Raw genomic sequence first — 13,160 nt, forward strand, 5'->3', positions numbered from 1 at the left:
ATACTGTAAATAGCAAGTACAAATTTTGGGAACTGCAACCATTTTTATACACAGTCCTTCCATTTTCAGGGGCTCAAATGTAATTGGATAACTTAATATAATCAGAAATAAAATGTTCATTCTTAATATTGTGTTGAGAATCCTTTACTGGCAATGACTGCCTGAAGTCTGGAACTCATGGACATTACCATAGACTGGGTTTCCTCCTTTCTGATGCTTTGCCAGGCTCTATCTGCAGCTGTCTTCAGCTGTTCTTTGTGAGTCTTTCTTACAATGGCCTGCTTCACTTGCATGGACAGCTCATTTGAACGCATGATGTAGGTTCACAGCAATAGATTTCAAATGCAAATACCACACTAAGGGCTCATGTACAGGAGCAGCTGCTAATTTCGAGTTTAGGAACTTTTGGCATTTTTTTGCCAAAGCTCCTAAACTCAACTCCATAAAAGCCTATATGTCCATGTACACAACGGATTTTAGCAGAGTTTAGGAGCTACCGCGGTTAAGTGAGGTTAAACCTCCTTCTCCTGAATGCAGAAGAATCACATTCAGGATAGGAACGTTTTGAACGCCGGCCGTGGGAAAACGTGGCAAAACCGTGTTTTTCCGCGGCCGGCGGTAAGCGTAGGTTCGTGTACATGGAGCCTTAGAATCAACTCCAGACCTTTTACCTGCTTAATTGAAGAAGAAATAACAAAGTAGTAGCCCACACCTGGCCATGAAACAGCTTTTGATTGAATTGTCTAATTACTTTTGGTCCCTTGAAAAAGGGGGGCTGGTTACTCTTAAGAGCTGTAATTCCTAAACCCTTCCTCCAATTTGATGTACATACCCTCAAATTAAACCTGAGAGTGTGCACTTTCAGCCCATATCCATTATATAACTATAACTTGAATATGTTTTGGTAAATACCTGAAAAAAACTAAAATTGTGCCTGTGTCCAAATATATATGGTCCTAACTGTATTAACCTGAAACATCAGAATACAATATTTTTCAAATAGTGCACCTTTTTATTCCACTCCATGAGTAAGATATCACAGCTGAGTAACTTATTACAGGTGATCAACTGTGAGATTTTAGAATCAGTTAGCCTATTATGCCTTTGCATCTTCTGATACAATTCTGTTTATTTGGTGTTTTCCCAGAAATACCATCTCCAAAGGCACCACCCATTGTACCCCTTCCTCCACCTAAATCAGAAGGTGCTCCAGTAAAAGAGACAAAGAAGGTCGCTGAAGTGAAATCTGCGCCTAGACGACAACCCAGCAGAGAAATAAGAGAGATAATAAAGATGTATCAAAGTCGTCCCCAAGAAGAACCGAAACCCTACGAACCAGTCAGGTATGACACCAGTTAAAGCAGATTTGTAGCAGTTTGTATCCTCCCCCCCCCCCCCCTCCACTGCCACATTTGGCACTTTTCGGAGGGAGCAGGTACCTGATTTTGGCAGGTACACGCTCCCACTTCCAGGTCAGACCACCTCTATCTTGCCACGGCAGCCTTCTGAGACACTTCACAGGACCCAGAAGACTGTGGGACCAATCACAAAGCGCAGCATGCTTCGTAGGAAACCAGCTGTGAAGGCGCACACTTAAGATGCTGACCCCTGCACCCGAAGCCGATTGAAGAATCTTCTTGGGTGAGGACATTGCTGGATCCCTGAACAGGTAGTGTCCCAGTGTCCCTATATTGTATTAAAAGTCAGCACTTACAGTATTTGTAGCTGCTGACTTTTCATTTTTTGGAGGAGCCTGGAGCTCTGCTTTAAGGCTCAATGCACACTATGCACACTAACTTATTTTCGAGCTCCTAGCAGCTAATTATAAGCATTTTTTCTGCCCCCAGAAGCAAATTGTGTTATCCTATGTATCCATGCACACTACTATTGTAGGCTAGAAGCGTTTTTCAAGCTTCAGCTTCTAGAAGCAGAAAAAAAAGGGTTTTTTTGCGTTTATGGGAGCAATTTGCCAGCAGAAAAAAATGCTGAATGCTCCTAAACGCTCCTAAACCCTAGTTCCAGCAGTTTGTTCAGTGAATAGCTGGTTGTTAAGGAGTGGGCTGGCAAGCCGACAGCCATATCCTTAACTACGATTCCCCGCTGACAGCTGAGGGTAGATAAAGGAATTGCTGGCTTATTGGAATCTGTAAGCCCCTTTTAACAAGGGGGCCCCCAGATAATGGTCCCCTTCTATGTGAATGAGTATGGGGTACAATCCCCCAAAGTAAATCCAGCATTAATCATGTCAAACGCCACCGACCCAAAAAAAAAAAAATAGGTGCACACCAGACACTGATTGACGCTGGATTTACTTCAGGGTACATTGTTGTTTGTTTTTTTAATAAATTACTTTTCAAAAACTGTCTGTGTTTTTATTTTACTTTTTTTTGGTGAATGAGTAGGGGTACAATGTATCCCATAGTCATTCACATAGGGGAATGGGGCGGGATCTGGAGGCCCCCCTTGTTAAGCCCACAGCCCAGAGTTGTGTGGGGAAGAGGCCCTTGTCCCCAACAATATGAGGACAAGGTGCTTTGGGAGAGGGGCCGCCCTACCCCAAAGCAGCCCTCCCCCCCATGTTGAGGGCATGTGGCCTGGCATGGTTCATGTGGCCTGCCAGGATGCATGCTCAGATAAGAGTCTCTTATGGATTTTTGGGGGGACTCCCATGCCTTTTTTTATTTTTGTCATGGGGTACCCCTTAAAATCTATACCAGACCTGAAGGGTCTGGTAGGATTGGGGTTTTTTTTCCTCTAATTTTAATTGCTGTCAATCCCTTTGTTTACATTCAGCTGTCATCAGCTGATGAGTCATTGGTTGCTAAGGACACAGGGCGACCGGCTTGCTGGTCCGCTCATTACCAACCAGCAAAAAGCTAAAACAAAAACAGAAAAACGTGGTTAAAACATTAACATTAACGTTTCTTATTCTGTGTTTTTCCAACCTTTTTTTTCAGCTCCTAGTGTGCATGGAGATTAAAAAAAAAAAAAATCTCTTAATAGATCATTTCAAGTCAATCACCAGACAAACTGGTAAATAATATATGTCTTATTTGCAAAAGGATTTATAATTCTGGCAGCCAGTGTTGAGACTCAGTCACCCCTGTCGTGTGGCAGAGCCAGGTCCTGCATTTCCTGTGTTGTCCCTGCTAACTATACTGCAGTTTAGCAATGCAGCTAAGTCTAAAAACCATTCGAGCTTGTTATTGGACAATGAAGGAGCAACAGGACATTAAAATCACTTGCCGACTACGCACAGTACATGTACTGCAGGTGGGCGACACAAAAAGGCAAAAGTATGTATATGTACATCATTTTGCCTGTACAGACACAGGGGAATGCTGAACCACTCTAATGAAAGCATAAAAAAAAAAATAAAAACTAATGTTAAAAAAAACATTTAAAATATTGACTACAAAATTATTTTTTGCATAAATTTATTTTTATGTAATTTTTTTTTTAACATGCTGTCACCAGCCAGTGTCCCTGATCACTGCCACACCAGTCATATCATTATGCTGCACTGCGATGGTGGTATGTAAAAAAAAATAGTGAAAAAATTATTCACACAGACAAACTGTAATTGCAGCAAAAGGTGGTTCTACAAAGTATTGACTCAGGGGGGCTGAATACAAATGTACGCCACACTTTTTACATATTTATTTGCAAAAAAACTTCACAATTATGTGCCACTTTGTGTTGGTCTATTATATAAAATCCCAGTAAAATACATTTATGTTTTTTGTTTGTGACATAACACAATGTGGAAAATTTCAAGGGGAGTGAATACTTCAAGTCACTATAACTTTCACTATAACTTTCCTACAGACTTTGGCCTCAATTTATTAAGACATTTTATTTTTTTTATATTTTGTATTGGATATATTTTATAATAGAAAATATTGTTTTATTTTTCAAAATGTTTGGTCTTTTTTCATTTATATAATAAAAAAAAAGTGGAGATCAAATACCACCAAAAGAAAGTTCTATTTGTGTGAAAAAAATGATATAAATTTCATTTGGGTACAGCGTTGCATGACCACACAATTGCCAGTTAAAGTAGCGCAGTGCCACATAGCAAAAAATGGCCTTGTCAGGAAGGCGGTAAATCCTTCTGGAGCACAAATGGTTAATTAGGTCATCACTCTGCTCTCCTCTCCTGTAAGCTTGTTCACACAAAGCAACAGAGCCTTGATTGGCTCTGTTGGACCACTTCTCCCAATCTGGGCTGTGCTACAGGTGGCTGATAGACTCAGATGTATAAAAAAAATATTTGTTACTTTCTAATGAAAAAACGTGATTCATTTTAAAATCATCCTCACATTCATCTTTAAAATAACCGTGATTGCCCACCTTCACTTTGAGGCCCCCTTCCCAATAACACATTACCTTTGCTGCTCTGTGTAACTTGTGAGTTTCTCTAGTTTAAGCATATACTGTATTTCTGCCCCCATATGACAGCACTTAATAAAAAGATCAAGGACCAAGGTTGTCACATGAGCTATAGGGGGGTTACTTGCTCCTCCATACCTCCAAACCAGTTATTTTCTTTACTCCAAAACATCATTTATGTCTGTGCTTTCTTGAAATTGGTGCCATTATAGTTTGAATGATCCTTTTTTTTACTGTACTGCAGGAGAACAACCCAAACCTTCCTAAAGAAGAAAGACCCCAAAGAAGAGGCCCTGGAGAGACTCCGGAACTCTGCCCCTCCTTCAAATGGGGTAAGGCCAGTAAAAAATACTGGATCATTCAATAAGACAATGTAAAGAGAAGTTGGGATGTGAAAATGCATTAATGCTGGCAATAAAAAAACAAAATTATTGTTTGATATAATAGCCATGTTGATAAAGTGGCTACCCAATCAGAAACTGGGTAGTTTAATCAATATTGATCATATTCACGGTGGAAAATGTGGCAAATTTGGGCTTTGGCATACAGCAGCAGAGGTGACACAAAGCCATTTTCTAACTGTAATCCATTTCCAGGAGTCCATTGAGGAACACAGCCCAATAATAATCAACCTAGGGTTATCTGCTGCCCAAGGGAAAAATGGATGCTGGGCTCATAGAAAATTGAAGACCAGCCCCCTTGAGGCTTTAACCCTTCTGACCTCACACATTTTAAGTTTCTTGAAGGTATTCCAAAAGAAAGCAATAACATATTAGAGAAAAGATCTGTGTCCCTCAAAGGATGTAATGGAGGGGGAACACAATAAGGCAGGAAAACTATCCCAAAAAACAAAGTAAAATGGAAACCGAGCACATTAAGAAGCTTATGTGGAACCTTGCAACAAAATTTAGCATCTGCCAAAGCACACACCTTAGAACCTAGAAAACATATGTACAGAAGACCAGAACACAGCCTTTAAGATCTGAGAAACAGAGACCTGTTGATGAAAAGCTCAAGAAGCACTCACAGCTCTAGTGCAGTGGATTTTTCAATAAAGAGAAGTCGCACCATTTTGCAATTCATAAGCCTGCACAACAATAAACTTCACATATTTATATGTAAAATTAAGTTTTATTTAATGATTTAAAAATAAGATAATTGATATTTAGAAACATAAAGGGGAATGGTATTTTACCTCAACATGTTTTGCACTGAAGCTTTTTTAGGAGAATAGAAGAAGGTTAATCTATAATCCATAATGTCAATAACAATCAACATTAATTTTCATGACATTATAACAAAATCATCATCTATATGATTACATGCACTAACATTGCACATTTGCCAATCCAAGAATCAGAAAGAGCATTCACTAACCAATAATGCCTCCCATGTAGAACAATGGAAACAACTTGCTGAATCTTCTTAGAAATAGCAGATCTGGAAGCAAGCCTTCTGGAATAACATTACAAAACAAGAAAAAGAGGGTGCATCAGTCTTGTGCTTTACCTCCAAACAATTTTATTACTAAATGAAACAAGCAATATACTCATTTCAGAGCCAGGGCTCTGAAGAAGAGGCCTCGTCCCTTGAAACGTGTAAGCCGCATAAGACACTGAAAGGTCTTCCCATGCTATCAGTTGAGTGGTGCGGAGCTGGAGGCAGTCTCTTCTGAATTTTATGCTACATTTACTATTTACATGCATTTGTGAGTATGTAGTGTTGTGTTGTAGTATTGTATGGAAGGATACCCACAAGTCCTGAAAGGTGGCAGCAAGGCATGCCAGGGCCGTATTGGGAAGCCGGGAAAGCAGACAGTGTACTAAGTCCTTAAGCACCATAACCAAGCGCAGGAGGTTGTTCTTTGATTTATCTTCTGGAATAGCAAGCAGAGAATCCATCTGTGTAATAGAGGCAGTGTCAAAGATGTAAATCCTGGCTGCCCTCACCACATCCAAGTAAAAGAGAAAGATTTCCCAAGATTTGTGTTGAATCCATGACCAGATCTAGGGGGATGCTGGGGTGGGCTGTGCCCCCTCAGATTTCAGTGGCATCTAGACATGTGCAATTCGTTTCTTTACAAATTGAAATTCGGACAACATTTTCATTATTTGGAGATTCGGATGTATCCAAATTTTTGAATCAAAATAGCATTTCAATCCTAACAAATTTTAAATATGTTTTCACAAAGACAAATTAACTGAATTCAAAAATGAATTTGAATTAAAAAATTAATTTGACTTTGAAAATGAATGCGAAATGGAAACATGGATTTAAAAGTGAAATAGGATGATGATTTCTACTTAGGCTGCTTTATAGAATAACATTCTGAATCTTCTGAAATTCTAATTCGAATCGATTTGAAAATAATGAATATACAAAATGAATGCGAATATATGAAACAAATTCCAAAAACAAATCATTCTAATATAATGAATATGAGGAAACAAAAGTATTAACTTAAAGTGTTACTGTAACGTACATGTAAGATTTGAGTAGCTGAGATGTAACCTGTAGAAATATGACATTGTAGATTTAGCTCATTTCATGTTATAATAATATAAGATGTGTTCAGAATTAAGGCAGAGACATATGGTCACCAATTAGCATCTGAAAGGGACAGAGCATCCTCTGGATAAGATTTGTCACCTTCTGGGAAATCTGGAAGGAAAAGGCCGGAGACAGTTCGGCTTCATGACACAGCGGGAGACCAGAGGTGGCTTCGATGTGTCTGGGAGCTTTGAAGTATATCAGCAGATCAAAGGAATATATTTCCTCTCTCATAAAAGCTAAAATATTAGTTGCAGAGAGATGAAAATACTTCCTTCTGATTGGACACACTGCAGGCTACACCTGCATGTAAAACTGTATTTGTAGCCTATGTAGGATCCCAAAGAAATGCAGAAAATGGTTATATGGTGCCTGATTGCGACAGCTGAACAGTGATTGGTACTGTCGCGATCGGACTGTTGTGCTGGTGTCGGAAATTCAATCCCTGACTTGGCGATTCAAACCGTTCCTGGTCCAATCGAGTTTGGGCATTTCAGTACCCAGAACGTCCTGTGGGCTGGTACAGGAACACCCCCCCAGAGTCGATTGGTCAAGGGCTAATGTCCAGCCTACGTCCATATTCTCATAAATTGAGGTCCTGGGATATGGACGTTGTGATTCGTATGGAGCCAGTTCTATTGACTGACGGATTACGGACTTTCTCTGCCTTGCTCCAGTCGCAGGATAACTCTTGGTAAAAGTTTTATTTCTGTTTTTATTTCCCTTTTATTTTATAGTCGATAGCCAATTGTGTGTCTTCTTGTATTTTTTGTATTTCCTGTAACTTTTTATACTTTTTTATACTTTCGGGATTTTAAATCATAAAATGAATAAGTGACTTCTGGGTACTTAAGCTCTGGCTCATATCTCCAGAGAGATTGTATTGCATTGTATTGCAGTGTCTTTATATGCTCGGTCAAGTTCATTGCCAATCTGTATGCAATTGCACTGCGTGTTGGCAGATTGCATGCAGATTGTAAAGGTAACAGGTCTGCCAGACGGAGATCTGTGTGTGTGGTGGCCCAGAAGGCCAGTAAAACTGTTGGGTGGTGGCAAGCTACCGTTTGTGGTGTGTCTGGTGGGGGGGGAGTGTGGACAGTGGAAGAGTGATTAACATCGAGGTTCTAGCTTGTAGGATAGCTGGAGGAATCCTAGAAGGATGTGCAATTGCTAGGCTGCTCCTCAACCCTTAGGGTGCACCAGATTGTATATAAGATTCGTGTCTGCCTGTGTGTGTGGTCAGCCAGCTGGATTGGAGTGAAGTCTCTCTCTAGTGGTGGCCAGAGGTAGTGCGGGCTGTGAAAGTATATCATGGCCGGTCTTATATATTTATATATATTCAGATTAATTCCCTCTTATTCCCTCTTACCCCAAGTCACGGCCGCACGTGCACGCCTCGGTTAGCTAGTCGCTGTGGGCGTGTGGGTTGAATCCGTTACAGTTACTAAACCCACAACAGTAAAATCAGTCTGATCAGTCTGCAGTAAAGCATGTTTGATATACTTATTGTGGAACCTAAGGGGTTAATCCTCTGCATTGTGTAAAAATGCTGGTTGATCCTGACTTCTGTGATCCTTCCCTTCTTCCAGTGCGCCCCCCCCCCCCCTTATCTCCTGATAAGACTTATTGTGTGGAGACACTCCACACATGCTCAGTTTGATGTGTATTGCTAGAAAGGTTTTTTTTTTTTTGGGAGAGTGCATATGATCGGCACAGGGCCAATCAGCACTGTCCAGACAGAAGTCAGTGGTTCTGCATTCTCCTAGAGCAGGAAGAAAACTCCTCCTGCAGGCTTTAACATGTGCTCAGCTGGACACTGATAGATTCACAAGACTGCTCTAATTGCTGATGAGAAAAGGTATTTAGCAGTTTATATTTACTAAAATAATTGCATTTCCATGTTATGTGTACTGTGGGAGACCAGATGAATAGTGAATTCAGGGTCCTGTGTTTAGTAACACTTTAATTATGTAAAAGAACAGAAATAGAACAAAACAGGTGAAAAACACAAAAACTTACAAAAACATCCAAAGCTGGCAGGGAAACAGCATCATGGACTCCAGGACTGTAGGGAGGCCAAGAGGAATACCAACCAGAGAACAATCCAAGTGCCATACCACAGACAGTAGTCAGATGACTCCAGGTATACAAAGCAACTGAAAGTAACAATCAGATCATTCAAGTGTCTGGAGTATACAGTGACAAATCATTCAGGAACCAGCATACAAAGTAAAGGGCAAAAAGAAGTTTGGCCTCCAGTTTCAGATGTCTTACACCAGTATACACTTCAACCTCAGATGCCTTATAGCGCTATTAGCTGTAAAATGGTGTTGTGCTAAAATAGAGTACTAGGTTTTAGCTCACCTAATAAAAACTATATATATAATAGCACTGCAATCTGGTGTGTATACTAACCTCAGAAGTATGGGTTGAAAGCAAGTCAAAGTCATAGGATATCATATACGGCAACTCCTACTTCAAACTGGTATACATCAGGTGAACGGCATATTCAATACATCCTCAAATCCGGTCACAGGAGAATTTTATTAGCACTGGAATCAAAACAAAAGAAAGGTATTAATGAATGTCCTAGTCTCACACCAACAAAAAAACACAAGCCAAAATCAACCAATCCAAGGTACATGTGGAAGACATAAAATCCACCATTAGGACAAGACGCTATATTAACATCCATCCACATACAATATATTGCAAAAAGTATTGGAACGCCTGCCTTTACATGTTCATGAACTTGACATCCCAGTCTTAGTCTGTAGGGTTAAATATCGAGTTAGCCCACCCTTTGCAGCTATAACAGCTTCAACTCTTCTGAGAAGGCTGTCAACAAGATTTAGGATTGTGTCTATGGGAATGTTTGACCATTCTTCCAGAAGTGCATTTGTGAGGTCAGGCACGGATGTCAGACGAGAAGACCTGGCTCGCAATCTCTGCTCTAATTCATCCCAAAGGTGATCTAATGGGTTAAGGTCAGGACTCTGTGCAGGCCAGTCAAGTACCTCCACCCCAAACTTGCTTATCCATGTCTTTATGGACTTTGCTTTCTGCACTGGTGCGCAGTCATGTTGGGACTGGAAGGGGCCATCCCCAAACTGTTCCCACAAAATTGGGAGCAAGAAATTGTCCAAAATGTCTTGGCATGCTGACACCTTAAGAGTTCCCTTCACTGTAACTAAGGTGCCAAGCCCAACCCCTGAAGGTGCCAAGCCCAACCCCTGGCACCCCACACCATAAACCCCCTTCCACGAAGCTTGGCAACCTCTAAACCCAGACACGTCCATCGGATTGCCAGACAGAAGCATGATTGGTCACTCCAGAGAACACGTCTCCACTGCTGTAGAGTCCAGTGGCGGCGTGTTTTACACCACTGCATCCAACGCTTTGCATTGCACTTGGTGATGTAAGACTTGGATACAGCTGCTCGGCCATGGAAACCCATTCCACGAAGCTCTCAACGCACTGTTGTGCTAATCTGAAGGCCACACAAAGTTTGGAGGTCTATAGCTATTGACTCTGCATTAGTTGGCGACTTCTCCGCACTGTGCAATTTAACATACACTGACCCCGCTCTGTCATTTTACTTGGCCTACCACTTGGTGGCTGAGTTGCTGTTGTTCCCAGTTGCTTCCACTTTGTTACAATACCACTAACACCTTGGAGTTGACCTTGGAGTATTTAGTAGCAAGGAAATTTCACGGATGGACTTATTGCACAGGTGGCAATCTATCACGGTACCATGCTTGAATTCCTCCTCCTTGCTCCACACACCTGAGAGCTACCCATCCTTTCACAAATGTTTGTAGAAGCGGTCTACATGCCTAGGTGCTTGATATTTTATACCTGTGGCCATGGAGGTGATTGGAACACCTGAACCCAATGATTTGGAGGGGTGTCCCAATACTTTTGTCAATATAGAGTACCGTATTTTCCGGCGTATAAGACGACTTTTCAACCCAAGAAAAACTTCTGAAAAGTCGGGGGTCGCCTTATACGCCGGTATACGGCGAGCCGGTGTCAGGGCGGCACTTTTTCGAGGGGTGGCGCGGCGCCGCCCCCCTCCTCCTCCAACGGACACTAAGTACAGGTGGGCAGAGGGGCTGCTGTACCTTACCTGGCTCTGGTCCCGGTCCCACAACGATCCGGTCCAGGCAGCACGGCTGCTCCTTCTTTCAGTTCGGCCGCTTGATGGTAGCGCGGCCGCTCGGCTTCGCCTCCTCACCGGTGATTGGACGCCAGCACTGGAAAGACACACAGGCAACCAATCACCGGCCAGGAGGTGGAGCCGAGCGGCCCCGCGAAAATCTGAAAGAAGGAACAGCCGCTCCTTTCCCCGACTGACACTAACGATGGGACACTTTTCCTCCTCCACACTGACACCAACGATGGGGCACTATTCCTCCCCCACTGACACTAACGATGGGGCACTATTCCTCCCCCACTGACACTAACGATGGGGCACTATTCCTCCTCCACTGACACTAACGATGGGGCACTATTCCTCCTCCACTGACACTAACGATGGGGCACTATTCCTCCTCCCCACTGATACCAATGATGGAACACTATTCCTTCCACTGATACCAATGATGGGGCACTATTCCTTCCACTGATACCAATGATGGGGCGCAATTCCTCCCACTGACACCAATGATGGGGCGCAATTCCTGCCACTGATAGGGCGCTATTCCTCCCACTGACACCAATGATGGGGTGCTATTCCTCCCACTGACACCAATGATGGAGCACTATTCCTCCCACTGACACTAATGATGGGGCACTATTCCTCCCACTGACACTAATGATGGGACACTATTCCTCCCACTGACACCAATGATGGGGCACTATTCCTCCCACTGACACTAATGATGGGACACTATTCCTCACACACTGACACAAATGATGGGGCACCATCATTGGTGTCAGTGGGAGGAATAGTGCCCCATCATTAGTCAGTGGGAGGAATAGTGCCCCATCATTGGTGTCAGTGGATGAAATAGTGCCCCATCATTGGTGTCAGTGGGAGGAGTAGTGCCTCATCATTGGTATCAGTGGGAGGAATCATGCCCCATCATTGGTGTCAGTGGGAGGAATAGCACCCCATCATTGGAATACCATACTGAAATACCATACCATATTGAAATCAAATCTGATGTTTTTTCATTTTTATTTGGTGTGTGTTGGAAGAGGGGTAGTCTTATACGGCGAGTATAGCTCAAACCCTATATTTTAACAGGAAAAGTAGGGGGTCATCTTATACGCCCAGTCGTCTTATACGCCGGAAAATACGGTATGTCAAGTCATCACACACCTCCAAGCCCTCAACACATGCTGGGTTGTCTCCAGTATATATTCCCTGGGCCTCCCCAGGATCCTCCTCATAATCCTCCCATAATCAGCCCTGACCAACCAATAAGGAGGAGAGTGCCATAGGAGTCAGGGAGGGTTATCTCCCCATTGGTAGAGACCACACAAGTCACTCAATGCAGCATGTGGTTGTCTCCTTACAAGCAAAATGCAAAGCTGTAGAGTTTGTATGTTGTCAGATCTTCAACCTTCAACCAATCTTCAATGTGCACCACAGAGATCAGTGGAATATGAAACTCTGCCACTGTACCTGTGTCTCCTTTGGCACTTTGGCACAACACTCCTGTTTCCTATCCTGATGTAAGTCAAAGCTGTGGCATTTCTGAATTCTGGATGACTGGTAAGAAGGGGTCCAATGAACTAGCAAGCCAAAAGAAAATGTTTCAGAGACACAACAGGAAGTTTAATTGAAATTCCCCAAAGTGGGAGGAATTTACCTCTTAAACAGTTATTGCTGGAACACATGTCCCCATTGAAAATTTGTTCCTTAGCTTTTGTTCTGAAGACAACTTTAAAGTTTGGGATTTTCCCTACTTTCTGTTTCTGTGACAATAGTAATCAGAGTGGGAAATCTACACAATGACGACACATGAAATATACACCGATCAGCCATAACCTTACCAATCACTGACAGGTTAAGTGAACAATATTGATTATCACATTAAAAAGGCATCTGAAAGTCAGTGGGATATATTAGTCAGCAAGTAAACATGTTGTCCCTGAAGTTGATGTGTTGAAAGCAGAAGCTGCAGAGCTACAGACCAGTCAGGGTGTCCATGCTGACCCGTGTCTGCTACCAAAAACACATACAATGGTCATGTGAGCATCAGAACTGG

General features: G+C 42.3%; 1 protein-coding gene across 1 annotated transcript in view; it reads left to right on the forward strand.

Annotated features, from left to right (window-relative positions):
- MYO15B (myosin XVB) overlaps positions 1 to 13,160 on the forward strand; it is a 205,917-nt gene that overhangs the window by 90,380 nt on the left and 102,377 nt on the right. The window contains exons 18-19 of the mRNA XM_089654889.1: positions 1,148 to 1,343; positions 4,637 to 4,724. Coding sequence (XP_089511015.1) covers positions 1,148 to 1,343; positions 4,637 to 4,724 — 284 coding nt within the window. The remainder of the gene's footprint in view (positions 1 to 1,147; positions 1,344 to 4,636; positions 4,725 to 13,160) is intronic.

The sequence above is a fragment of the Staurois parvus genome, unplaced genomic scaffold (genome assembly GCF_062004578.1).
Source record: "Staurois parvus isolate SC_StPar_1 unplaced genomic scaffold, SC_StPar_1.0 ptg000813l, whole genome shotgun sequence".
Lineage (NCBI taxonomy): Eukaryota > Metazoa > Chordata > Amphibia > Anura > Ranidae > Staurois > Staurois parvus.